Source organism: Nesoenas mayeri (genome assembly GCF_963082525.1).
Source record: "Nesoenas mayeri genome assembly, chromosome: 12".
Taxonomy (NCBI): Eukaryota; Metazoa; Chordata; class Aves; order Columbiformes; family Columbidae; genus Nesoenas; species Nesoenas mayeri.
The window spans coordinates 13,638,679-13,665,690 of NC_137547.1; the positions used below are offsets into that span (position 1 = coordinate 13,638,679).

The 27,012-nt window shown below is 54.9% G+C and overlaps 3 protein-coding genes across 12 annotated transcripts in view; 2 read left to right on the forward strand and 1 right to left on the reverse strand.

Moving 5' to 3' along the window:
* Window positions 1–1,455: 1,455 nt before the first annotated feature.
* FCSK (fucose kinase) lies at window positions 1,456–9,468 on the forward strand (the record flags this gene model as incomplete). The annotated part of the gene is made up of 23 exons (XM_080351842.1): window positions 1,456–1,525; window positions 1,614–1,771; window positions 1,865–1,915; window positions 2,005–2,130; window positions 2,321–2,393; window positions 2,682–2,779; window positions 2,909–2,989; window positions 3,079–3,198; window positions 3,394–3,535; window positions 3,776–3,903; window positions 4,005–4,106; window positions 4,529–4,699; window positions 4,772–4,839; window positions 5,002–5,366; window positions 5,553–5,763; window positions 5,859–6,025; window positions 6,128–6,355; window positions 6,509–6,652; window positions 6,772–6,891; window positions 6,965–7,152; window positions 7,352–7,451; window positions 8,515–8,738; window positions 8,886–9,468. 23 exons carry the CDS (start codon window positions 1,456–1,458, stop codon window positions 9,000–9,002), a joined length of 3,252 nt encoding a protein of 1,083 aa, XP_080207968.1. The 3' UTR covers window positions 9,003–9,468.
* A 449-nt stretch (window positions 9,469–9,917) lies between these two features.
* Window positions 9,918–25,638, reverse strand: COG4 (component of oligomeric golgi complex 4). 4 transcript variants are annotated; one of them, XM_080352287.1, is made up of 19 exons: window positions 25,463–25,638; window positions 24,866–24,948; window positions 24,022–24,136; window positions 23,108–23,282; window positions 22,464–22,657; window positions 21,885–21,990; window positions 20,649–20,806; window positions 20,133–20,191; window positions 18,638–18,771; window positions 17,764–17,882; window positions 17,171–17,337; window positions 16,316–16,481; window positions 14,765–14,827; window positions 14,158–14,274; window positions 12,467–12,559; window positions 12,087–12,170; window positions 11,678–11,779; window positions 11,197–11,325; window positions 9,918–10,595 (listed from the first exon to the last, which is right to left on the reverse strand). In XM_080352287.1, exons 1-19 carry the CDS (start codon window positions 25,610–25,612, stop codon window positions 10,461–10,463), a joined length of 2,349 nt encoding a protein of 782 aa, XP_080208413.1. In that variant the 5' UTR covers window positions 25,613–25,638; the 3' UTR covers window positions 9,918–10,460. The 4 variants fall into 4 exon arrangements, with proteins under 4 accessions (XP_080208413.1, XP_080208416.1, XP_080208415.1 ...); XM_080352290.1 differs by lacking the exon at window positions 25,463–25,638 and adding an exon at window positions 25,173–25,299; XM_080352289.1 differs by lacking the exon at window positions 25,463–25,638 and adding an exon at window positions 25,160–25,291.
* Window positions 25,639–25,890: 252 nt separating this feature from the next.
* The window catches only part of SF3B3 (splicing factor 3b subunit 3), a 29,559-nt gene continuing 28,437 nt past the window's right edge, over window positions 25,891–27,012 (forward strand). For 6 of the 7 annotated variants that reach the window (XR_013922720.1, XR_013922721.1, XM_080352252.1 and 3 more), the window contains exon 1: window positions 25,891–25,998. The gene's annotated coding sequence lies outside the window, so the exon portion shown is untranslated. Of the gene's footprint in view, window positions 26,061–27,012 lie in introns of all 7 variants that reach the window. The other variant, XM_080352253.1, reaches the window with a different exon arrangement.

Here is a 27,012-nt window from a genome sequence, read left to right on the forward strand (position 1 = left end):
CCAGCACCCTAGGACTGGCAGCCAGGACCGAGGCCAGTGAATCCTCCCGGGGCCATCGCGTCCTCCCGGGGCCAGTGCACCCTCCCACGGGCCAGAATCCCAGGACCGGGGCCAGCACACGGGGTCAGCGCACCCTCCCGGGGCCACCGTGTCCTCCCGGGGCCAGCGCATCCTCCCGGAGCCAGCACCCCGGGAGTGAATCCAATGCATTCCGGGTGCGTGCTCCCCAGGGCCAGCACCCAGTACCGTGGTAGTTCCCCGCCAGCCTCCCCCGGTCGCAGCCCGCGTTCCCCTGCTCCCGGGACCGGTCCTCCGAGTCGGGCCGTGCGCGCATCCCCCTCCGGGCCCGCTCCCCGCCGCGGTACCTGGTTCGGCTCCGGCATGGCCCCGCCGCCGGGCGCACCCGCGCCCCGCCGCCGCCCCCCGCGCCGCGCCGCGCCCTCCGCGCCGTGCGGGGCCGGGCCGGGCCGTGCCGCGCTGTGCGGGGCGGGGGGCCGGGCCCGGCAGCCTGGGAGATGTAGTCCTCGGCCTCCCGCCGCCCGACGGGGCTTGTGGGACTTGTAGGAGGCGAGCGGGGCCGCGCCGCGACCACCCGGCGCAACGACATCCCCGGTATCTTCCCCGGTATCCATCCCCGTACCCACCCCGGCGCGCCAGCATCCCTGGTGGCTACCCCGGTATCCACTGCGGCTCATCCGCACCCCTCGTATCTACCCCGGTACCCACCCTGGGACATCGGCGTCCTCCGGTACCCACCCTTGAGTATGGGCATTCCCCGGCACCCACCGAGGTACCCACTCTGGTAACCCCCGCGGTGTCCATCCCCGCACGTCGGCACTCCCCGGTCCCCACCCAGTCCCTGCCCCGGCACATCGGCACTCCTCGGTACCCACTCGGTGCCCACCCCGGGACATCGGCACCCCCCGGTATCTCACTCCAGTGCCCACCCCGGTGCACCGCTTTCCCCGGTACCCACCCTAGCACTCACACCGGCGCTTCGGCACCCCCGGTGTCCAACCGGGCACCCACCAGCCGCCCACCCCAGCACCCACCGGGCACCGGCACCCACGGCCCCCACCTGGGCACCCCCGTCCCCCTGGAGAGCCCCTGGGAGGAGCCGGGCTGAGGCCGAGTGGGCTCGTGACAGGGATAGCGCGTGGCATTTGGGGGTACGCGCCGCCGCCGGCAGTCAATTTGGGGCAGAAAAACGTCAAAACCTCTATTCTTCCCCTGCAAGCCCCTCGCTGGGGGGACAGCGCCGAGGCAGGGGTACACTGTACCTTTAAGCAGCCCGGGGCCTGTCTGGCCGCGCAGTGCACGCTGGGAGATGTAGTCGTCACCGACGAGCCTCCCGCAGCAGGCGCGGGGCCGCTGACGGCGCTGGACTACAGCTCCCAGCAGGCACCGCGCCGCCCACCAGGGGACGAAGGGCAGCGTGTCCGGGCCGGCGCAGCGATGGCGGCGGAGTGGAGCGTACTCCTCCTCACCTGCCAGCGCGGCGGCTGCGTCTCCGCCTTCCAGCGAGGCAAGCGGCGGGGCTGGCGCTCGCCCTCTCCCCCCCGGGCGGAGCCGGGGGTGCCAGCCCTCAGCGCCGCCGGCCTCTCGCTTGGCAGAGCTGGAGTCCCGCCGGCTGAGGGGCAGCCTGGGCCCGCGGCCCCCCGCGCTCCTCCTGGCCGTGGAAGACCCGTGGGCGCGGCTGGGCAGCGGCGGGGCCACCCTCAACGCTTTGCTGGTGGCGGCCGAGCACCTCAGCGCCCGGGCGGGCTGCACGGTGAGCGGCCTGTCCCCGGCCCGGGACGGGCTGTGGTGGCCCGGGGGAGCGGCTGCCCCGTCCCGGTGACTGTCACCTGCTCTCTCCTCCCAGGTGGTGACCTCCGATGTCCTGCGGGACGCCCGGATCCTCATTCTGCACATGGTGAGAGCCGACCTGGGACCCCTACGGCACGGAGCCACATCACACCCACTCCCTGTCTGTGACCCCCTCCTTGTTCCCCGTCCCGCCAGGGCCGTGACTTCTCCTTCGATGACTGCGGCCGGGCTTTCACCTGCCTGCCCGTGGAGGAGCCCAGCGCCCAGGCTGAAGCCCTGGTCTGCAACCTGGACAGCCTGCTGGGGACCATGACACACCGGGTCTGTGTAGCCTGGGGTACGGGGCACTGGGCTCGTGCCATGGGATACTCGGCACCCCAGCTTGGGGGTGGGTTTGGCTCCCCATGAAGCTTTCGGGGTGCCTTCAGCAGTCTCCCAGCACGGTGGGAAGGGTGCTGGGTGTCCCACAAGGGCCAGACCTGCCCTGGGAATGTGGCCCTTCTTTCGGCAGCTCTGTGTGGGCTCCCCGCCTGGTGTGTGGGTTTGCAGCACTGACATGCTCCTCACCGTGCCCGCGGTACCAGGTGAGTGGGTGCCAGCCTTGCCTCCAGCCCCCGCTTTGGCTTGGGACAGGAGCTGGAGCTTGCAGTGGCACAGCTGGTTCAGCCTGTGCTGTGCCCCCATTAGGATGTGTTTTCACGGGTGTTGCTGATCTGTGTGTGGTAGGGAGCATCCGTTGTGCTTGCAGCAAGGTGGCCAAGGCTAGATGCTGCTGTCACCATCTCTGCTGTGGGCCCAGTTTTCAGGCAGCTGTGCCCAGTGTGGGTATGTGCACTGCCCCAATGGGCACTGGTTTCTATCTCTTTCTCCAGGGATCAACTGGGATGGCTTCCAGGGTGTCAGAGTGATTGCGGTGCCTGGAAGCCAGGCGTATGCCAGGAACCATGGGGTTTACCTCACTGATGAGGAGGTCAGTAGCAGTTCCCCCTTCAAGGAGCATCCCTTGGAGGTGCAGGGTTCCCTGCCCCTTCGGTCCCTTGGGTGCTGAGGTCTGGCTTGGGGCTCCTTAAGGAGTTTATCTGGGTGTTCTCGCTGTCAGGGGCTGGTGCACAACATCGTCTACAAAGGCACGGAGACCCAGATCCAGCAGTGCGCAGGGCCTGACGGCACTGTCCCACTGGTATGGCACAACTTAGGTGTTGGTGGCCCTGCCAGCCCCATCTCTCGTGTCACCGTGGTGGTGGCCTCAGCCCCGCTGTGCTCTGGCAGGTCTGTGGAGTGGTTTTCTTCTCCTCGGATGCTGCCGAACAGCTTCTCGCCACCCATGTCGTACCTCCTCTGGATGCCTGCACCTACATGGGGCTGGATTCGGGGGCACCACCCATCCAGGTAACAGTCCCTCTGTGGGGGACAGGACCCCTCACCTCACGGGTGTCAGGCATCTCTGTAGGGCCTGTTTGTCCCTGCACCGCCAGATTTGGGTGGAAGCGGTGGCAGGAGGGGAGCACCCAGCAGCAGGGTGGGGGGTCAGGGTGGCTGCACCAGCCAGCCCGGTTGCACCCAACAAGTCCCTTCTTTCCCTAGCTCTCCCTCTTCTTTGACATTGTGCTGTGCATGGCAGAGGGGATGACGGAAGAGGAGTTTGTGAAGGGTGGTGGTGATGCCAGCGTGAAGAATGCCCGCTCTGTCCTGTGGACAGCTCTCCACACCTTCCCTCTTAGCATGGGTGTGTGACACTGACCTGCATATGTGACATGACCCATCCCTGAGTCCCCTTCCCTTGCGTGGAGAGAAATGTGGTGGTTGGGGCCTGGCACCTGGCTGTTTCTCCCCGCTATGGCGGGTCCCCTGGTCTCCTCAGCTCTTTGGCTGGGGATGTTCAGCCTGGCTGCCCTTGGCTCACATGGGTGTCAGGCACACCACCGTTTGCCATTGGTGCGCTGACAGCTCTCATGCCTCCCTGCAGCCTGCATCCCCAATGCATCCTATGACTACATGACCACCTCTGCGAGTGACCACATCCGCAGCCTGACGCTCCTGCCCGGCTCTGCCAGCCACCTCCGCTTCTGCAAAACAGCCCATTCCCATGTGGATGTACGTCCTCCTGTCCCAGCCTTGCTCATGCACATTTTTTGGGGGTTGCTCCAGGCTGCGTGGCTGGACCCTGGTCCCACATGTCTCTGTGTCCCCTGCAGCAGCCCCATCTCCTGGAGGACGGCTCTTCGGTCACCAATTGCCTGCTGGAAGGAGCTGTGCGGCTGGCAGCCGGCAGTGTCATCCAGCACTGTCACCTCCAGGTATGTGGCTGAGGTGGGGGTGACCCTGGGTCCTCAGTGCATTGAATGGGCAGTGGGGTGGAATGGCACCCATGGCTGGGAGGGTGGACCCATGGCTGTGGGATTTGGAGTGCCCTTCTTCCTGGCTGCCTTTTGGCTGGTGCGGGAGACCGTGGTTGTTGTCACTTTTCCCAGTCAAGGAGAGGATGTTGTCACCTCTGGACTGTCCCTCCCTGGGGACCAGGTCAGACACTCCTTGTGGGCTTTATCATGGCAGATCTCTAAAGGCTGTCACCTGGCCTGGATTTATGCAGTCCGTATCCTCACAGCCACATGACAAAACGCAGGGTGGTTGCTCCCTTCCAAGGTTGGGGGCTCGCTTTGCTTTGGGGGCTGCTGTGGGGCTGGCTGTGCCATTTCATGCCCTGCTGCCTCTTCGACAGGGTCCCCTGGAGATTGGTCCTGGCTGCCTCCTCTCGGGCCTTGCTGCAGACTCCTCGCCAGCCCTGCAGGGCTGTCCCCTGCATGACATTGTCCTGCAGGGCCACCACGTCCAGCTGCGTGACCTGCCCTGCCGTGTATTCACGCTCACTGGCCGCCTTGACGATTGGCAGGTACGGGGGCAGTGAGGTGGCAAAAGGCTCCCCATGAAGCCGAGGTGTAACCATCCCCTCCATCCCCTGCAGAGCCCTGCTGATGAGGCCACCTACCTGAACATGCCCTGGGCTGAGTTTTTCCACCGTACAGGCATACGGTAAGTGCCACGTGCCAGGATGGGACAGGAGACCCCTGCTTCCCTGGGGATGGCTGCAGTGGGAGGTGGCACGGCCACCCTAACCCATCCTGCATTCCAGCTCCCCTCCTGGAAGGTGTCCCTGAGCCCTAGAACGGTGCTGACATGCTCTCCCTCCATCAGGGAAGGAGACCTTTGGGATGCCGAGATGCCGCGGAGGAGCCGCTGCCTGCTCAGTGCCCGGCTCTTCCCGGTGCTGCACGCCCACGAGGCGCTGGGGCTGGAGGATGTACTGTGGCTGCTGGCCCCAGCGGCCGGCGAGCGGCTGGCGCGTTGGCGGACAGCCTGGCGCATGTCGTGGCAGGAGCTGCTGCCCTGCCTGGACAGGGTGGCTGAGCTGGGCGCTCGCCGGGACCTTTTCTTCCTGCAGGGCCAGCACAAGGTGCGGCAGGTGCTGCTGGGCTGCCGGGACAGCAGCCTCCAGCCCCTCACCCGCAGTGCTGTCCATGAGGGCTACCACGAGGCCGTGCTGCGCACGCTGGACGAGGGTGAGCTGGACTTGCTGTGTGTTACATCTCTTGTGTATCAGGGCTGTTTGTTTCTCCCCACCCTCTCTAATGACCCCCTGCTGTGAGAGCCCATGGGTTCACCCTTCACCCCTTGTTGCAGAAGTGGAGTGCTGTGGGGCAACCTGCAGCCTGGCTGTGGCTTTGCAATCTCCTTTTATTTTCTAGTTGCCTCCACAGCTGATGACGCTGGCATCGCAGCCCGGGCGCTTGCCTGCATCGCTGACGTCCTGGGCTGCATGGCGCGAGGGGAAGGGGGCTTGCGGAGCGGCCCTGCTGCCAACAGGGAGTGGGCCTCGGCTTTTGGACGCCTGGAGAGTGGGGACATCGCTGGTGGTGTCCGGGAGCTGGCTGCTGAGCGGCAGAAGTGGATGAGCAGGTGAGGCTGGGTCTGGTGAGGGGCAGCTGTCCCATCTTGAGCATCCTTGCATGCAGGGCACCATGGCAGCGGGCTCAGCATCCTTCTTTTCCCAGTCCAGCTCTGCTGGTGAGAGCGGCTCGGCATTACGAGGGGGCTGAGCAGATCCTTATCCGACAGGCCGTGATGTCCTCGTGCCAGTTTGTCACCGTGGGGGAGGTGGAGCTGCCACCCTTGGGGCACTGGGTGCAGGTGGCATGTCCAGCCCGCCTGGACCTCTCTGGTGAGTGTGTGTCCTCCAGACGGATGATCCGTGTGTCACCCCTGTGGTGCTGGGGGAAAAGGAGCCGGGGTGCTGCGGGGGGCTGACGGTGAGCCTCGGCAGGCGGCTGGAGCGACACTCCCCCCATCACATACGAGCACGGCGGGGCTGTGGTGGACGTGGCGGTGTTGGTGGACGGGTGCCGGCCCATCGGCGCCCAGGTGCGGCGCATCAGCGAGCCGGAGCTGCGCCTCACCAGCCTTGGCGGGACGCCACAGAGCGAGGCAGCGATGGAGCTGGTGTGCCGGGAGCTGGAGCACTTGCAGGATTACTGCCAGCCACACGCACCAGGTGAGGCGTCACCATCCCCACAGCTCCCTACCTGTGATGTCCCCTTGGTGTCCTGACCCCATGGTGCCAGTGTGGCCCGTTTTTTTTGGACAATGGGGTGAGGGAGCAGGTAGCGCAACAGGCATCAGCTTTGCTTTCTCTTTGTGTTTTCAGGAGCCTTGCTGAAAGCTGCCTTCATCTGCACCCAGGTGGTGCAGTTCCCCTCGCAGAAACCCCTGGGGGCCCAGCTGATGGAGAACTTTGGGGGCGGATTTGAGGTGCAGACCTGGTCCAAGCTGCCCCATGGGTCTGGCCTTGGTAAATCTGCAGGGAAAGGGCTGGGGAGTCCCTCCCTGGTACCAGGGAGTCCCTCCTGCTGCCACCACCAGATTGGTGCATCCCCTCACTGCCCTTGGCCCTACCTGTGCTCCCTGCAGGCACCAGCAGCATCCTGGCAGGAGCAGTGATGGCAGCGCTGTACCGGGCGGCCGGGAAGACAGCCAGCACCACATCCCTCATCCATGCTGTGCTGCACCTTGAGCAGAGGCTCACCACAGGTAGCGGCCAGGAGGAGAAGCCGGCCCACGGGGTGGGGGATCCAGCAGTGGCAGAGCACCCTCTGCTCTGCAGGCGGTGGTTGGCAGGACCAGGTGGGTGGGCTTGTGCCCGGCATCAAAATCGGGAGGTCGAAGGCCCAGCTGCCGCTCAGGGTGGAGGTAGAGAAGATCCTGGTGCCGGATGGTTTTACCCAGACCCTCAATGATCACTTGCTGCTGGTGTACACGGGGAAGACCCGCCTGGCCCGCAACCTGCTCCAGGTAACACCCATGTGGCCCATGGGTGCCACAGCCTTTGGCCTCTCCTCCCCTATGGTCTTTGTTGCCTGTCCCCTTTATTGGTGCAGAGCTTTCCCACCCCGATGGGAGCTGGCACCGAAGGCTGTGGGTATGATGCTACTTCCCTGAGTGCTGCTGGAGCCAGCTGGGTGGTGACAAGGGACGTTCTGGTGTCTTGCAGGATGTGGTGAGGAACTGGTACGCCAGGCTGCCCTCCGCCGTGCAAAATGCTGACGCGCTGGTGAGCAATGCCGAGGAGTGTGCCCAGGCCTTGAGGCAAGGTGTGAGCCCCCTTCCATGGGCCGGGGCCCTTTGACCTGCTAAAGGAACACAAACTTCCCCAGGGAGGGTCTGTGCAGTCTTGGGGGAGGAAAAGGGCTGGGGGGTTGCAGACTTTTGCAGCTGCAGAAACCTCAAATCCTCCCCCCAGACCTGGCATATTACTGGCAGTGCCTGAAAACCAGCACATTACAGGCAATGCCCTAAAATTCAGGCTTGAATGAAGACTTTGAGGAAGCGTGGGTTAGACAAGCAGAGTCCGGCTGATTTTCCACAGGCCATCTGTGATGGGGCTGGAGGCTGTGCCCAGCCTGTGCAGTGGATTCATTTGGGCTTTGGCTGCTGTAGAGGGGAAGCTGGAGCATTAAAGCACGGAAATTCTCCCCTTGTGGAGGATCAAAAATAAACAGCAATGTGATAGGGTTGGGTTTCCTTTCCAGCAGGCATAGCTGGGAGGAAAACTGAGTAGATGAGAAGGTGGAATTTAGCTTGGGCTGAGCAGTTCAAGCAGATTTTACAGGCAGAGTAAGTAAAACAGGAGCTACAATACCAGTTTTAACTGCCTCAGTTGCTTAATAATCAGGCCAGGGAGATGCAACAGTTCAGTTAGACTGTATTAGGTGTTTGTAACTAGAATCTGAAGGAAGTACATTAATTCATAGCAAGTAATGTGACAGGGAGGGGTTACTAGAATGTGTGTTGGTCTCTTTTCCCAAGTAACAAGCAACAGGATGGGAGGAAATGGCCTCAAGTTGTGCCAGGGGAGGTTTAGATTGGATATTAGGAAAGTTTGTTCACAGAAAGGGTTGTCAGACATTGGAACAGGCTGCCCAGGGAAGTGGTGGAGTCACCATCCCTGGAGAGGTTTAAAAGATGTGTAGATGTGGTGCTCAGGGACATGGCTTAGTGGTGAACTTGGCAGTGTTAGGGAAGGGTTGGATTTGATGGTCTTAAAGGTCTTTTCCAATCTAAACAATTCTGTGATTCTAGGAGAGGCAGTGACAGTTTTCTGCCCCTTGGGCAAGAAACAGAGGCAAATGGTTTGCGATCTCCTCTCCCTTGCAGGTAACCTGCCACTCCTGGGACAGTGTCTGGAGCGCTACTGGCAGCAGAAGAAGTGCATGGCCCCTGGGTGCGAGCCGCTGGCCGTGAGGCGCATGATGGCTGCTCTCCAGCCCCACGTCTACGGGCAGTGCTTGGCTGGTGCTGGTGGTGGCGGCTTCCTTTATGTCTTGACCAAAGCCCCTCGGCAGAAAGAGGCTTTGCACCAAATTCTAGCAAAAACTGAGGTGAGATGGGAGCTCCCAGGTGGTTCGCTGTCACAGGCAGCTCACAGACACTTGCTTTATCTAGCACAAGCACCAGGAGCATCTTGGAAGTGAGAACAGGTCCCTTGATGGCTCCTGCCCAAACCCATAACTTTATTTTTTCCCTAGGGACTGGGCAACTTCAGCATCCACAGCATCGAGGTGGACATGGGCGGTTTCCCTGTGGATGTTGTGGGATGTGATCTGAAGGATGGTGCTCACTCCAGAGAGGATGTGGCTGTGTGAAGGTCTTCAGCCCTGACCTATTCCTGGCAAATGTGTGGGGCAGAGGAGGGAGAAGTCCCTGCTGTGTTAGGGGCAGCTCCTTCAGCTGGCTCCTGCACGTGCCTTAGGCCTTGACGTGGCCTTTTTGTGCTGCTACTTGCCCCAAAAGCCGGAGAGGCTGGAGAAGTTGTGACGAGCTGGGCAGGCAAAACCATCCCCAGAGAGTGGTCTTGCTGGAAGGACAGTGTACTAGGGCCTCTAGGCTGATTTTGGGGTTTCACTCCAGTTTTCATGGCTCTCCAGCAAGAAAAGAACAGCAGTGCTGCCTCTAGCAAGAGCCCTCCTGCTCTTCCAGCAGCCCAGGCCTGTGCTGCCCATTCAGCATCGAATGCTCCTACATGTGGAATCAAGTCCCTGACCTGTGCTGAGAGATCATTTCTGCAGTGAGTTACTAGTCCCTGCAGTCTCTTTGAATAAAAACAAGTTTGTTCCCAGCATGAGTTTGTGCCACTCTGTCCCTAGCAGGGCTCCTCCCTCCCTGTGGGACAGCACTGGCCCAGCAGTGCGGGGACAAAGCCCTTCTGGGGGTGGGTGAGTCAGAACTGGGGTGCTCATTGCTCTCTGCAGCCCTGGGGACAGAGGACAGCAGGGGAGTGCTGCTGCAGGGCTGGCACCAGGTAGGCTCTCAGGGGTGTTTGTATTCATGCTGGGCCAATGCCAGCTGGGGGGGAAAGGTGGGAAGATGCTCTTGAGGCTGTGGCACAGGTGAATAGTTCTTGTCCCTCATCTCTTCAGCTCCCTCTGGGCTCACAGACACACACACACGACTGAGATCGCTGCTCAGCCAGGTGAGGTTTATTTGGAGATTAGCTGTACAGGGCACAGCGAGGCAGCAGGGACACAGCCCCACTGCCTACAGCAGGTTTCTAGGGATTTTCCAAGCACCGTCCCCACAAGGAAATAATTCCTTTTCCCTTCTACACAATGGTCCCCATGGCACCAGGAGAGCACCAGGGCTCAGGATGTGTACGACTCCAGTAGCTGACCCTTGAACTGGTGGCACAGAAGGAACACGACTGCAGCCGGCAGCACGGGCAGAGCTTGCTGTGCACCCATATTTGAAACATTCCGCAATGGCCCCCAGATTTCCTGACCTGTGGCCTCCTGCAGGGCAGCAGGTTGAAGGGAGTTGGGAGCTGGCGCCAGCTTGTTGCTCAGACTAGCACGTATTTTCAGAAATAGTGTCATACTGCTCTCAACATGAGAGATTCCTCTGCTGCCTTGTTTCTGCTCCCACAAAAGGATGGCAGCTCTTTTTCCCAGGCCCAGGAAAGCCCTTTGCTCCGAGGAACATGAACAGAAGGGCAGACATCACCCCATCCCCACACCGTGTAACAGCCAGCCAGCCTGGGGCAGCCTCCAGGCCTACAGCCGTCCTGCCGTTGCCTCCAGCGTGATGCTGGCCCAAGCACTGACCAACTACAGGCGCAGCCGCTTGATATCCTCGCTGCGGAAGTCGATTCGGAGAGCCAGGACCTGCCGAACCTCGGCAGGGGTGAGGCGCCAGGTGAGCGGGCCAGAGTTGGGGCCCCAGTAATCCAGGATCTCGGTCACCTGGAGAAAGAGGAGAGCTGGAGGGGACAGCTGGGCACCAACCGCCCTCGCAGGTGAGTTCTAACTCCAGCTATGGTGATGGTATTTCTGCCACTAACCCCTGCAGGCAAAAACCCATCGAGCACAGGGTAACTTTTCAAGCTTCTCCATGCCCCAAGAGATCTTATTTATGCTTGTAAATATCTCAAGGGTGGGTGTCAAGAGGATAAGACCAGACCCTTCAGTGGTCCCCAGCAACAGGATAAGGGGCAATTGGCACAGACTGAAACGTAGGAAGTTCCATTTGAGTATGAGGAGAAACTTCTTCACTCTGAGGGTGCCAGAGCCCTGGGAGCAGAGAGGCTGTGGAGTCTCCTTCTCTGGAGACATTCAAAACCCGCCTGGATGTGATCCTGTGCGATCTGCTTTGGTGAACCTGCTTTAGCAGGGGCTTTGACTAGATGATCTCCAGAGGTCCCTTCCAACCCCAACCAGTCTGTGATTCTGGGATTCTGTGACTTATAGGTGTGACAACATCTGGATGAGCCCAATAAATCCATGCAGAGTTCAGCTGGGCTTCCTGCAACCCCCCCCCAATAAAAGCAGGCAAAGCACAGCTCACCCTTTCCAGATTGAGGATGGTGGCCATCTGGGAAAGACGGGCAAACTTGTCACGGATAGTCCAGGTGGTGACTGTGGTGAGATAGGCTATGAGAGACCTCAGCTCCTTGTCAAACTGCAGCCCGCCAAGCTGTGGAGACCAAGGGAGCTCCATTAACTTTTCATGCAGGTCAAATGCACGTTTAACACAAGTGACAGGGAGCAAGGGGAGGTCTCTGAGCAGGAGGGTTCCAGTTAGACCATTTATTGCAGGTTAAACTGGGTTATGTCACACTCACCTTAAAAACCAGCCCCCTTATTGTTGCAAGCTCTTCCCAGCCCCATCACAAAATGTACCTTCTCCCTGTGTGCACTAGTGCAAGGTGTCCCTGTGCTGGTGGCAGAGCTTCTCTGAGGGGAATATTTGCCCATGCCCCATCCCTTCACTGAGGGTTTCCTGCTGGAGGGTTTGCAGTCCAGTCAGACTACAGCGTTTTGCTTACCCTGCTGAAGGTGGATTTGAGCAGCACTTTCTCCAGTTCAATGGCTATGAGACTGGTCATGAGACCAGTGAGGGTATCGTAAATTACTGGAGACAGCCCAGCCTGGAAGCAGAAACCTGTGTCATTCTTGTCAGGAACAACTGAACACAGCTCCACAAACCCCAACCCTATGAGAGCTTTCAACTGAAGATCCATCACTTGCGCACTCAGTGAGTGGAAAGCGCTGGCAAAAGCGATTCAGGTATATAGGCCCTGCAAGCAGGCTTTGAAAATTACAGGAAAAGGGGTGATTGTTCTCTAAGAGCCCTGCAAGGCACCAGGAGACATCTCTGTGTGCTGATCCCGAGCAGGGGAATAGTTAGGAGATGCTCTGTGGAGGTCTGCCAGGCTGCCATGTCCTCTCTCTCACCTTGAACTCTGTCATCTGCTGTTCCAGATTGACAATGAACTGCTGGACCCACGGATCATTAGCTTCATAGTCGCTGAACTCTTCCTGACATTGAAATACAAAAAAGGGTTGTTTATGCGGCCTGAAGAGCAGTAAATGGTAGAGGACAGGGAGGGAGGACCCTCCTGGATCAGCACCGCCCCCCTTCCATTTTCTTGAGCTCCTCTCTAGCCAAATGCCCCTTTCCAGGCTCAGATGCAGAGCAAGTTCTGGGTATTTTGTTGTTGCTCTGTGCCAAGGAAATGGGGAGAACCAAAAGGAATGAGACAGTGGTTGCTCTGACTGTGCTGCTGGGCAGAGGATGGAGAGTATAGCTGGAAGCAGAGAACACTGAGCCTCACCTCCTCGATGTTATGGGAGACAGAGAGGAACAGGTTGATCCAGGGCTTCACCTGGGGTTTGATAGCCGTGCTGTTCAGCTCGTTGAGACCTTCCTGAGGGGGACAGGAAGAAAAGAGAGTGACTGAGCACAGTGAACATCCAACAACACACAAACCGTGACAGTCAGGCTATCGTCACGCAGCCTCACACCCTCACTGCAAGCTGGGGATACCAACCCACAGACTTGTACAAGACACTGAACCCACAAGTCCCAGATCCCACACTCCTCTGGCGCTGGAGAGCTCTGAGTACACCATGATGACCAGAAGAGGAAGGATGTTGGCCCAGAAGCTGCCATTGCACTGACTTGCAGCCTGATCTGAAGGGTTGGTGCTTCCCCTGCCTGCAGCTACAGAGGTTTCCTGGCAGGAGAGAGGCGTTCGGTTCACATCCCAGCAGGGAAGGAATGGACACAAACACCAGCCAGGACACTGTGATTGGACTCAGCTGATGCCTCCCACCTCCAGTGCAGCTTAGCTCAGTAGGAGAAGCTAAAAGGAGGATAAAAGCTGTAACCACAGTTAGTTCCCTGAATTAATCATAACCCCAGCACACACCATCTCCCCCGAGCAGCAGGTTGTCGGCAAAGGCTGTTCTGTGCGCTTCGATGCTAGAGAGCTCTCTGAAAGCCCTCTCCTGCCGACCACCCCCGTTCAGCTCAGCAAGATATCAAGAAAGCTCCCTCAGCATGGAACTATTCAGGTACCAATACTGCCTGACATTTGATGAAAGTTCTTAACTAAAATTGGCAATTCTGAGCAGGCCCTGCTGGCAATTGCCCTTTCCAAAGCAAATTCAATGCGTGTGTGACTCAAGCAGTGCAGGAGCTTGCTGCTCAGCTTTTTGATTGCTTTGCAGCCAGTTTTAGTTCTGCACTAGTGCTAGACTGACATTTTACTCCTTACTGATGAGCTCTTTGGTTTCGATACTGACCACAAGCCTCAAGAGAGTTTTCTGGCAATATTGGTCTGAAGGCATCTGGCTGCAGTGAACCACAAAGCCAAACAAAAAATGGTCTGGCCCTTCTGTGAAGTACAAAGCTGATGGCAAACAAAATATTCTGTTTTGCTGTTTCATTCCACAGGAGATAGCAGGTCTTCCTGCTCCTGCTCGTGCCAGAGACCACTGAAATTTTAGGGTGACAGGCCCCAGCGTGCCACATGAGACAGTGGATTTAGCCAGAGAGCCTCTCCCCCATGTCGGGGAGTATTTCTGTCCGGGAAAAGAGGAGACACCTGAGAGAAGAGCAGCTGCTTTGCTATCAACAGCTCATCTGCAGCGTTACCTAGTGAGGCTCTGGACAACTCAACAACGTGCTGTGCCACAAGGGAGAACGGAAGAGATGGAAATGCTGTTCATATTTCTTCTCCTGAAGATGCTGAATGAACTACGACTCTGTGCTGAGTGAGGACAAACAGAGCAACATTCCTTTTGGCTCTGCAGCTGCTTCCAGTGCTTTTTATGCAGCTGCCAGCTGGTGCGGCTGTGCAGATGGGCTGGATCTGTTTCCATGCCTCAAAGGTGACTGATTTGCTCCCTCCTGTTTCCCTACCCAGATGTGGCCCAGGCCTTGGGCTGAAATGATTCCTGCCTGAGCTCACCCTGCAGACACCAGTGCTGGAAGACAAGAGCAACTCAGCAAGACACCCACCTGCAGCAGGTCCCGAAATTTGTTGGAGACGGCGGCCATGTCAGCGAGGCAGCTATCGATCTTGGCCTGTGCTTGCTCACCTCCGAAGCCTTGGCTAAGCAGCTTGCTGCAGTCGCTCTGCAGGAAAAAGATCCATGAGCAAGTTGCACGTTAATAACCTGGGCAGTTTCCACCCCTTCATGTTGCTAAGCTCTGGCTGCCCACCAGCACGCTCGCAGGCACCAAGCTCTTGCCCCTGTGAAGGTGGAGGCTGTGGGCTCCAGCTGGCGACAGGACAGCAAGAAAGGCAGCCAGGGGGCCTATCTATCCAGCCCAGCACCAGAGAACCACAACCACACAACGATGCACATTTTATTCCACTTGCTGCTGGCCTGTGCCAGGCTCGTCAAGCTGGAGGAACTGGTACTTCCAGCTAGAGCAGGTTCTGCTACTCATGTATCAGCCGGAGATTGCTCTGCAAGCTCAAAATTGCCTTCCTAAGCTGGAGGGCAAAGATCTCAGGAATCTCAGCAGAGCGAAGTCCAGGTGGTTTATTTGACCCACCTCCAAGGGGGAGGATATTACAAATTTGATTAAGGAAGAAACCAGTAAATAATTCAGAACGCACCTCCAATGTCTTCTTTAGGGTCATGATGTTTTCACTGCAGACTTCCACATTGTTTAACGTCACCTGGAAAAAACAAATAAGCAATAAAACAAACCCAAGTAGAATTCACTGGAATTTCCTAGAACCTCAGCCCCCATATGTCCTTATGTTTTCCCCATGTATGTCACACTATAGGCTGAAATGCAAATATTTAAGTGCACAAAGGTGCTACCGTGTGATTAAAGTACTGCAGATTCATGGAGCTGCGCAAAGCCAAATTACAGTAATGAAGCCTGTGCACTGAACCTGGAGCTAGTACAAAGCCCGAGTTCACTCTACTTCTTTTCCTCATCATTGTGTTCACGATGTTGCAGCAAAACTCCACTTGTAGGTGACTGGTAGAAGACAGGACATACCCCCAGCTTTCTGTGACAGAGAATGAAGAACAGTGCAGGAGCAGCCGGAGGTGATGGTTCATACACTGTGTCCAGAGAAGGAGGGGAGGCAGGAGCCATGTCTAGGCAGGAGGAATCAGCACCCCCTCCTGCTAGATGAGTATCTGTTCTTCACCAAACAGACTGTTCTCTACCTGCTGAAGCTGAACTAAATGCCAGTATAAGGTTGGGGTTTGTGCAGACAGGGAAATGAGGCAAGCTGACAGGTGAGTGAGGAATTTCAGTGGTTGAACTGACATTTTGACTTTGTTTCAAGAAATGCAGAAACCTGTAAACAATAATTTAATGAAATGGAAGAGTTCGGTCCCTTCTGCTCCCTTTGTTGCCTTCCCTCCTTGTACAGCGAAAGTCCCGAAGACCCTCTCCAGCACTGGGTGTTCACAGCAACTTCCAGAAAGGCAGACAAGCCAGGGTGATCCAGCCCCTCTCCAGGCCTCTCAGATCCAAAGTTGCTCTCCCAGTGAGATCTTCTCCACAATGCAAGGTCTATGCAGCATCCCACCATGGGGAAGGATGTGTTATGCTGCAGCCAACAGCAATGACAGCCCTTCAAATGCTCTCCAAGGGGTCTCTAACGCTCGCTGCCATGTTCTGGCCTGCTCAAGCATGCAGGGAGTTGCAGTGCTGCTCTTCAGAGAAGGCAACAGGAGGATCTTGCAGGCCAAGCTGAGCAGACAACCCTACTCTAACGGAAACACTCTGATCTGGTAAGCGAGAATGAAGGAGCCCTGAGCTTGGGCCAGGAAACTTTCTCATCTAGAACAAGGTGCGGATTTGACACTCTCTCACCACTTTTGTGCGGAGCCTGTGAAGAACAGGATTGACAGATGCCTCAAAAGAGCACAGATCCTTCCCAGCCCAGAGGGAATCATCATCACAGCAGCCTAAGAGGCAGTCATAGGATTGTACTTGGACAAGGATGTTGTAGAAGCCCTACAAACATGAGGTGAGGCAGAAGCACCTACCAGACATCCAAACCCAGGCCACCCACCACACCTGAACAGGTTTTCAGGTTCTCTGAACATGTGATGGTCACACCAATCCTGTTGCCAAGAGCTTCCCATTGTCTTTCCCCTCACCCCAACTCATTCTACACCAGAACAGCCACCAAACCCACCAGAAAGGACTGCTTGGCCTCATCGGTGCTTTCAATGCCTTTGGTATCGAACTTGCCCTGCTGCAGACTGCTGTGCATGATGTTCACGGCACTGGTCACCCCTCTCTGGAAGTCCTGGAAGGTCGTGGCTGGAAAGCCCTGCTTCAGCTTGTTGTATAGAACCTCCCTGTGGGGCAAGCAGAACATACCAGGGCTTAGAGCAAATACTGCAGGTCACAGCAAAGTTGTACCTTGTGACAAAGGACGGCACTCTGGCTGAGCTGTGACCTGAACAAGGTAAGTGGAATTTAATGGGCAGAGAAGAGGGCAAGCAAATATTTCCTGACAGCATCTGAAGGACAAAGGCTGAAAGAAAAACACAATCACCCAGTTTCTGAGCTTTCCCCAAAAATCTTGCCTGCAGCTGTCTGCTGTCTTCAGCCACAGTCCCTCACTTCCATGTTGGGATGAAAAACAGCAACAAGACAATTTCTGTAGGCGCAGCCCAAGTTCAAGTCACAACAGAACTAAGCAATCCCACAGGCAACCCACACAACTAGGGCTGAGAATGTACCATCAAGCAGGGTGGAACTCCAACGCTATGTGATGACTCAGTCGCAGGGAGTTTGGGCCACAAGATTGCTTTTTCTTTTTTCTGTCTGTCATACAGGTGACCACCACTACTGCAGAGAAAAGCACACCTACCTCCAGCCTCCCAGCCCACATCTGCAGCTGCCTCCTGCAAGCATCTTCCATGGAGATGAGAAACCAGAAGTTCAAAGATGGAGAGCAGAAGGAAGAGCATCTGAGAGCAAACACTGTTTGCAGAACAAGAGGTGGAGGCAAGTTACAATGAACCTGCAGTATTTTCATTACCTGAAGTCAGACTCCAGCTCAGTGGTGGAGTGGTTGATCATGGCACAGAGACAGTCGATGCTGGAGCTGGACAGAGCACGCCCAATGCACTTCTTCACTATATAAAACACGTCATCCACCATGCTGGAGGTGAGCTGGCCCTTCTCGTAGCTGTCCATGGCAACAGCCTGCACAGAAATCTGTCTCAGCGCCCTGAGCTCAGTGAGTGAAGGTGCCCCCTCACACCATCCTTGTGAGTCCCTTCCCACCCAGGACACTCTGTGATTCCATGATTCTGTGAGACCAAACTGTCTGCTTGTCCCTTTCACTCTAAGCTGAACTTTACCATGTGTGGGAGGGTGTCACTCATCCCAGTTTTCAGTAGCCCACAAACCTGGAAGATCTGGCTCAAGGGTAAGTTTGAAGTTCTAGTTCAGAAACAACCACTTGATTTTCAAAGCCAAGGGAAACAGACAACCTTCCTGAAAACAGCAGACTTGCCCTGTACTCACGTCCCTCCCTAGGACAGCCAGCAGAGGACTGTGGAGCAGATGCAGAGGTCTCAGCTGCTGGCAGAGAGCACAGGTGACTGGCAGCAATAGTCTGAGCCCTACCTTGTTGACGGTCTCCCTCATGAAGTATTCCTCCATGGTGATGTAGTAGCCAATGAGCTCTTGCATGGTGCGGCTCAGCAGACAGTTATTGAGGAGCTTATCCAGGTATATTTGATGCTCTACAAACAAACAAAAGAGAACCATCAGAAAGGACCAAGTGCCAGAAAGCAGTTCCACCTAACCCACTTGCTGCCTGTCTCAAGGACATTAACAGACACATGCCTGCAAAGCCCAGCCTTGGAATAATCACAGGTCTCGATTATGGAGCTGAAAGATCTGAGCCTGTTTCCCCTGTGACCTCCACCTTCAGGATCTGTGCCTACAGTGACCAGAAGCCCCTTCCTTTCTTTGAGGACCTTGTTTATTATGCTCTGCAGTCATTCCTAAGGTTGGTTTCCCTGTTAGAGGGAACAACTCGATCTGTTGGGACTAGAACACTGAACAAGGAATATTCCTGCACCAGTCATATCAACTGCTGGTCAAGAGCCTTTCTGAGAAGTTTACCCTTCTATGTGCTCCCCTCCCCAGTTATAAGTTTCCTGAGTGTGGCTTTCTCACAGAAGCATCTGACGTGGCAGCCGCAAAGGCTTTTTCCTAACAGAGATGTAGTCATGAACTGCACAGCTTTCCAAGAGGCACTAAGATGTACCAGAGTTTGAACAACCTCAGTGCAGAGGACCGTTACGGTAGGACTTTGTCAACAAGCCAGCACTGCAAACAGATTTGGGGAGGCCAGGCTGCACAATCCTCTTCCACAGAGTGCTCCCAAAGTGTCTTTGCAGATTCTGTGTCATTCTGCCACTAACTCAGATATATTTCCACTTCTGGCTGCAAGGAGCAGAACATCTGCAAGTATTGGTATTCAAGGTGTTACCTTGCTTTACCTCCTCCGAGGCCATGGAGTCTCCCACCTCAAAATCGGATATTATTCGTCTCTTGATGAACCTCAAGTACAGCTCACTGCGGGCATTCATCAGGGTGACTTCTGTTAAAATAGGGTCAAGTTCCCTGGAAGGGACATAGCACAAATCAAGGTGCCAAAACTACAAAAGGAGAGGCACTAATTTACCTCATTTAAGTACTGTTTTCTCTTTCTCTTACTATGAGATCAAAACTGCCCCTTTCCATCTGTGCCAGTGAGTGGCAAAGCTCAGCAGAATAACTGGTATGTGTAAAGAATGAACATACAATCAAAACATCCTGAATAAATCATTACAGAGAAGCTTCTTTTTTCCTCATAGATGTGAGAACAACCACATTAAAATCCCAGCAGTGAGGACTGAAAGACTCTAAGCAACCTGATATAACTTCAGAATTAGCCCTGTTTTGAGTGGGAGTTTGGACCAGAGACCTGTGGCAGTCCTCAGCTTTGCTGTGATTCTGTGAATCCTACAGGGCCAATGTTAGACTCCGTATTTGTGCTCATGAGCAGAGATTCGTTTGTTTCTATGAAAACGATGAAGAATCTGTTTAAGCCCAACAGCTCGGGAAATGTGAGACCAAAAAATCACGTGACAATACAGAACACGGTGTTCAGATCAGAGGTGACTATGAAAAAAAGACTGTCAGATAAGCAGCTTTTTCACCAGTGTGCACAACAGAACATAAAAATCCTGCTGAAAGCCTTGCAACACACAAGTGGGACAAGGAACCATTACTCCTTATTTTCCAGATGAAGAAGCAGAAGCTCAGAAAACCTGGGATGCATGCACAGTTACTCAGCGCAAATGGTAAGTGGATCTTAATATTTCTGCTGAAATAATTAGTCACACAGGCTCACAGGCAGATGTTGCTTGAGAAACATTAAGTTTTCTTTAAAGGCATGTTTAGAAGTCATGCAATGCCAGAAGCGCTGGGTGCACTTTCAAATGGCCTTACTTTAGGGCTATATAAATACTTAAGATAAAAAGGAGGGAGATTGAAAGCACTTGGGCTCATTAGCAAGAAACTGATGTTACAGAGTTGCTGCAGCAGCAGTACAGATTAAATAGGACTCAAAGATTTATTCCTGATTCTGTCACAAATTATCTGCCCAGGGAGCTGCTCCATTTTGTGGGCTCTGAAGACCATACTCTGACTATCAAAAGCTGGGCAGAAGCAATTAAAGTCTCAGTCCTCTGTGTGCAGTGATACTGCCAGCACTCCAGCAATGTTTAAAGCCAAAGCTTAAAGTAACGAGTAAGCAAAATAAACCACCACCACAGGAGCTGCCTTTACATAAGGGCAGTGAAGGGCACCTAACAATTGGATTTTATGCTTTAGTAGTCACAAACCATCTGGAAGACCAGGAGAGTTATCTAAATGCTAAGTAGTGTTAATAACAGCTCAAGAGTGGAAGGTTAGAGAGCAAAAAGAGGTTTTGTTTATACCTTGGTTCAATCTTCTCTGCAGAAGAACTTCTCACCATGCTATTCTGAACTTGCTGAAACTGCAGTCACCAGAAAAAAAAAAAAAGGAGAGTCATCAAAGTCTTTGTTGATGACTTGGAGTTAACAGTCGCTCCTTGTGCTGTAGCTTAAAGAGGTGCTTAGGGGGTGGGGGGTGACAGGAATGCTTTGCAGGAAGCACAGAGAGAGGGTCACCCCTTCCTCCAAGGCAGAGCTCAGCCTGGCAGTCACAGCTGCCTGACATCAGACAGACAGAAGCAGCACTGACAGCACCTTCAGACCCACAGAACCTTGTGCCCAGGGTCCATTTACCATCCTCCCACTGAATCCTTCTCCACACCAGAAGGGAGAGCTGTAGGCTGGACCCCCTCAGCCATCAGTGCAATGTTTCTCTGAATACACAAGGTCACATGTTGCCACCTCCACAGCAGCTGGAGCCCCAGGGAGCTGGATGGAGGCAGCAGCTACCTGCATCAGGCAGTGTGACACCTCTCTTACCTGCCTGTGATAATCCCTCTCTTTGATGAATTTGTCCACCACTTTCTCCACCTGCTGGTCGCACTCCACTTGCAGGTGCTTGATGAGGGTGTACAACCTCCCCGGCCCGTAGTAGGTCTCCACAATGGGCTGGTGAGTCTCCACAACGCGAGCAATCCCTGCAGAAAGAGGGGAAGCACAAGAGAGAGACTCAAGCAGGAATTCCCATCCAGTCTGGACCGAGGGCAGAGCTACACAGGTCTGCAGGACCTAACAAGGGATCGTTCTCTCTACACATGAACAGTTTAGACTCTCCAGACACTCTGCAGTGCCTCACTGGAGGCTTCCACAGGAGAAAGCCACATGAGTCAAACCTGGCAGCTGACGTAACTGCCATCCAAATTCACTCTCAGCTTTCAGCACCTACCAGGTTACAGGAGAAGAGCAGCGCTAGGAACATCAGCCTAGGGAAAGTTCTGCTCTTATCTGTCACACAGATGCCCAAGAGAGTAAGTGTGAGTGAAGGCAGAACCTCCTTGGAGAAAATACTCGTCTCCAAGGATGTATCTATCCAAGATTGTTTTCTTTTCAAACTCTACTCCAAGAGTTAGCAACGCTCCCACTCTTTTGATGCAACTGCCAAGAAAGCCTCAGCAGCTCTAAGGACTTTCAATAGCAGCAAGGGTGCCAGGCTGGGAGAGTGACTTGGCAGTGGTGCAGCTTGGAATTATAGCAGATTTAACAGAGAAAGCACTTAATCACCATGGAATCTCAATTACTGCCTTTGGCAACATTCCCACAGAGCGTTCATATTCCCTTCCCTCCCTGCTTTCAAGCTCCCATGGTCCTCCTTGAAGAACCAGGCCTGGAGGCATCAACAGCTGCTCAGTCTGAAGGGATTCGATTTGTCTGGAAAGCTGCTTGTCTGAAGAAACCTTCAGGGAACATCCATTTGTTTTGAGGACACGGAAAACAGGAAGAGTCTCTGTCGTGGAGGAAGCCAACAAATCCTTTGCAAATCTATTTCATACCTGCACAAGCTGTACATAGAAAAGCTTGCTTATGTAATGCCCTCTCCTGGCCACGAAAAAAGCCTGCTAGTTGTGTCCCTGTCCCTCTAACACGACATTCTCACAGCTCAAAGGGAAGGGAGGCGTTTTGTGATCTCCTGGAGCTAAAATTAGAAGCATTTAAATTGATGGACAATCTCATCATGGTCTATTTTCAATCTAGCAGCAAAGAAGAAAGGAAGATCACCTTCAAAAAGAAGTGTCAAGGTGTCCGCAAAGATGACAGCAGCTCGACGGTCACTCAAGTCTGTCCCCATCACCAGCTGCAGGTTCTCCTCTGCTTTGTTGGCCACCTGCATGACAACAGGACCTGTCAGGTGGTAACGCTCATAGGTATCCCTCATCCCACGGGTGCAGCTCTGTCCCCTGCCCTGTAGAGCTTTTGCTGGCTCTCCCATTGCAAGAGCTATTGCTGTTGTTCCTCCTTTGAACAGGGATCCCCTCCCTCTCTTGTGGAAAACTCAAGGATCAAGGAAAGACAGAAACTTGTTTTTCTCTTTCCAGACTCCCTCATATGAGCTTTAAGCAGAACGAGCAAAGCACACGAGGAGAAGCCAGGCAGCCAGCGGGGTCTGTATTCACACAACATAAAGACCATCCCAGGCCGCAAAACACAGGGAAAGAGACAAACTAAGGCCAGTGCTGGTTTCTAAGGCCACTGAGCCAGAGCCAAGATCTCCCTCTGCAACATCTGTTGACAGAGCCTGGGTTTTGCTTTCCCCTAGGAGACGAGATAGGTCCCACGATGTTTCCCAGAAGCCATTACCTGCTTGCACAGGTACTCTGAGAACTTGCTCAGCCCCTCTTCATGTAAGCCCAGCAGAGGAAAGATCTTGAAGAACCGTTCCACCTGGGGCAGGTCTCCCTGCTTCATAGCTGCATCAAATTTCTCTGTGACAATGGTCTTCAGGCGCTGCTCTGCTTCCTGCAGGAGCTTCAGGTTGGCATCAATTATGCCCCCTGGTGAAAAGGGCAGAAAAGAAAGGGAAAAGTGACAGCACAATGTTATTACTGTACCAAGGGCTACCTTTTTCCCAGCAGAGAGGGAATGCGAACACATCAAGGACATTTCTTTATTGATGAGGCAATTTACTCCTTCATTTCCACTTGGTAGCACACTGTAACGCTGCTACAGTTCTCCCAGACAGAGCCTTCTCCCTCACATCTTTTGTCCTGCACATTTTGTCCTTCACCTAGTCGGCACCTGAAATGCTTGTAAAGCCACATGCCAGGAACTCTCCTTTCAATTAATCATAATTCAAACCTAATAACACTTCAAAAACATTAATCTCTATGTCACTTTATAATATACTAAGATCTTTGGCTAGCATTGGATCTTGAAACCATGCAGCCCTCAGTTATCTTTATGGAACGGTGACTTACAAGCTCCTCCTCATGACCAGTACCCACCTTCCTTGCCCTGACGACTGAGCTCGATCACTGATTTGTCCAGGGACAGATAGCGATGGATATGAGCTGCTGCTTGTTCATAATCTTCATTTCGCAGGGCTGTCTGAACTCCATCCATGCAGAACTTCAGGTCAAGGATGTCGTCAGCTCTCTGAATGGCCTGATAGAGTCGGTTCTGCAAGAAAGGCGAACGCTAAGACTTCCTGCTGTGGGCTGGACCAGGGAACGAGAATTATGAGGAGAAGACAGCGTGGGGGTAAAAAGGAAGGAAGAAACAGACTGAACTGATACTTCTCTACACAATAAACAATTATGTAAGCAGAAACCCCAAAGTAGTTAAAAAGTCATAAGACCAATGACTCTGAAAGATGAACAGCAAAGCTTGGATTGAACACAGAGGCCACTTTAACAACCAGGCAGAGACCAGAGACACAACCACACAGTATCTGTTTTGATTTAAGCAGTGGTGCTGGGTACTGGGATGTGACGTCCCTCAGTCTATCTCTGTACAAAGAGTATGACAGTGTGGATTCCTGACCACTCCTGGGTGACAATGACGACCTCCACTGTCCTCAGCACTGCAATAGTTGGCAAACGAGTGCTCATGAAGACTAATCCCAGCTTATTCACCATGTTCCACCAGGAGCTGCGTGGACAGACGGGGATGCTGAAGAACCAACTGCTATATGGACAATCATATGCATTATTTACACTTGTACCTTACAATATCCAGGAGCCCAGAAAGATTCTATCACCGTACAACACTAGAAAATGCTAAAACAAGAAATGGAGCAGTTTCCAGCCCACCTGTCCACTGAAGAAAAGAGCACATTTCTCTGTTGTGCTGTGCACACATGAGCAGACAGAATATGGATTCGTCGTGACAAATCCCAAATGCCCCTTGGTCCAGTTACCTTGGCAAGGTCGAGCTGGCGGACTTTACTGCTGACGTTCTCGGCCAGGTTACAGGTGAAGGTGATCATCCCTGCCAACTGCTGGGCATCCCCCTCGATGAGCTGTAAATTAGGGCTGGAAACACAAGGGAATTGAACATGAGATGCAAATATTAAGGAGTTGGATAGTCTGCAACAGCAGGATGGCTCTTCCTGCAAACCCAATGGCTCCTGCCAGCAACAGTTCTCTCTCATTTCATGCCTCTCCTACAGGAGCAAAGTATCAACATCAAACAGGCTGCTTTGGAATAAGCTGCACAGACAGACTAGTGACTTTCTGATGCCCACATAGGGTATGAACAAGCCACCAAGGCTTAAGGATACTCCCCACTTCCAAAGTGAAAGATGAAGTTTGTGAACCTGTGCTCCAAACTCCTACTAGACATGATGCCACTTATGATGATTTTCCAGGCTGCCTGTACAAGATCACCACAAAGAAGCAGTAATATTTGTCCATAACTGTAAACAGCCTGACAAAAGACATCTGATCTAAGCACTGAAGTTGAAACCTAGCAACATATGGGGTAAGGCCTCCAAACAACTGTTCCATTTACACCAAAATTAGTTGGTCACTGTGAGGCTGCAGCAATTCCCTCTGTCAGTGCTGCTGGGAAGAACCGGGAGCCCGGGGATGAGGATCCAACTACTCCTCCCTACCACAAACCAATCTGAAGTCTGACATTTCCTGCAAATTAATGTGCTTCCCTCACAACACTGGAACAAATTTTCACATCGTGAGGTAAGCAGGGAGGCACTGAACAGCACGCAGGAGCAGGAAGAAGGGGAGAGGGTGGGGATCACTGACCCCATGCGATGAAGTGCAACCATCTTGTTCTCTATCGTGCTTTGCTGTTCCAGGAGGGTGTCTAGCTCTTCCTGCACGACTTTCTGAAAGAAAATGACAAAGGCAGTGTTGTGTGAGCTCACGTCTCCACCAGGCCAACAACTGGTTAGACTCCACATCCAAGTCAAGCACATGCAGCCAGCAAGGCGTTAGTGCTTCTTAGAGTTCACATGACAATTAAGTCCTTCCTGAGCTTTCCTTTTAATCCTTTAAATATTTCTATTCGTGCCATTTTGAAGTATCAGTTAGACAAACCTCACCACGCAACTTTTAAGTCAGATAACCCACACACGGCTCCCCGGCCAAGCTGTCAAGGCGTGAGGACTCTGAGTCTGCAGACTGCTCTCGGCTGAGGGACACCAGCTCCGCGGACGCGGCACCATCCCCACCGGGCCCGGTCGAGCCCCTGTTTGCTGTCACTGCAGAGCATCCCGACGACTAAGGAAGTCGCGACAGCGAGGCAGCCGCTGTGGGCACAGCAGAGGGCTGGAGGAGCGAGCGACCGCGGGGACCTAGCGGAGGCCCCGCCGCCTCACGGGCCCGCCCCCACACACGCACCTCCTCTTCACACAACCGGCTATAGGCGGCCTCCAGGTCCGCCAGGTCGGTGAGCGACTGAATCCGTTCCATGGAGAGGGCGGAGGCGGCTGCCGAGCCGCCGCCCTCCCCCTGCGGCGCCCTCGGGCCTGGCGCCGTGGCCGCCGCCATCTTGCGATGCAGCTGACACGGTGTCCGCCACCGTGAAGCCCGTTGGGGCTGCCCCTCGCAGTGCCTAAACGCTTGCAGTCGCTCATCTCCGCCTGCAAGAGCGGAAGACTCACGCTCCCACAACATTCTACACTAAGAGGAGCTGGATATTTTTTTTTCGGAGGTTCTTGGTCCGGGGAGCGGCTGCCATCTCCCCGCGATTAATCAGGCGCTGCTTCGTGCAGCCTCCACTCCCTCAACGGTCGGCGCGCGCGCGCCAGGCCTCACAGAAGGCCCCAGCAAGGCGGGAGGGCAGCGCGCAGGCGCGGGGCTCATGGCGGAGCGGGTCGGTGGCGGGCCGGCCTAGGCAAGAGGAGCATCCGCCGCCATCCGCCTCCGTCCGCACGGTAAGGGCAGCTCCGCCGCGCCGCGCCCACCCGGTGGCGGCCCTTCGGCTGGGGGAGGCACGGTATGGGCCGCCATTTTGGCGGGAGGAGGGGGGGGCTGCCGCAGGGCCCTCGGGATCTGGCCTGTGAGGGGCGGTCGGGCGGCCGGATCCCGGGGCATGCGGCCCCGCTCCCCGCAGGCCGTGGGGAGCTCGTCCGGGGTGCGGGACGGTGCGGGGTTACGAGCCCTGCGGGGGCCTTGGTAAGGCTTGAGGCCGCTCCGGGCCTGTTTCCGCCGCCTGCAGCGCACGGCGGAACGAGCGCGGCGGCCCGTGTGGATCTGGGGCTCCCTCTCGCCTTAGCCCCGGGGAAGTGGGGCCACTGAGGCGCTCGCTCCGAGCCATTGTGGTGGTTTGGCTCGCGTTAAATGGAACGGCGAGGTCAGTGGGATGTAACGGCGCGGGGCACCTCTAGAGGGATTCCCGAACTTTGAACAACTAAAACCATAAGAGAAGTAACGAGCTGGCAGTGCTGACAGGATAAAGCTCAGGTCCTGGTTATCTGTGGGAGAGCTTTTTGCCTCTTGATGTTAGTAAATACCAAATAACTGTAGTTGGGTGGCAGTCAGTCTAGAGAACAAGTCTGATGGGGAGCGGCTGAGGAACCTGGGGGGGTTCAGCCTGGAGAACAGGAGGCTGAGGGGAGACCTTCTCGCCATCTGCAACTACCTGAAAGGAGGTTATAACGTGGAGGGTGCTGCTCTCTTGTCCTGAGTAACAAGTGATAGGACAAGATGAAACGGCCTCAAGTTGCGTCAGGGGAGGTTTAGATTGGGTATTAGGAAAAAAATATTCCCGAAAGGGTTGTTGGGCATTGGAACAGGCTGCCCAGGGCAGTGGTGGAGTCACCATCCCTGGAGGGGTTTAAAAAACATGGAGATAAGGCTCTTAGGGACATGTTTTAGTTCCAGTGTTGGGTTCACAGTTGGACTTGATGATCTGGAGAGTCTCTTCCAAGCAAAAGTCTATGGTTCAG

Bases quoted from the DNA above. Each gene is read 5' to 3' on its own strand.
- COG4 (XM_080352287.1), bottom strand. From the start codon at position 25,612: ATGGCGGCGGCCACGGCGCCAGGCCCGAGGGCGCCGCAGGGGGAGGGC. The intron at 24,949-25,462 runs GTGCGTGTGTGG...ATTTTCTTTCAG, and splicing joins GCCGGTTGTGTGAAGAGGAG to AAAGTCGTGCAGGAAGAGCT. The intron at 18,772-20,132 runs GTATAAACAAAA...TGTCCCTTCCAG, and splicing joins GCAGAGAAGATTGAACCAAG to GGAACTTGACCCTATTTTAA.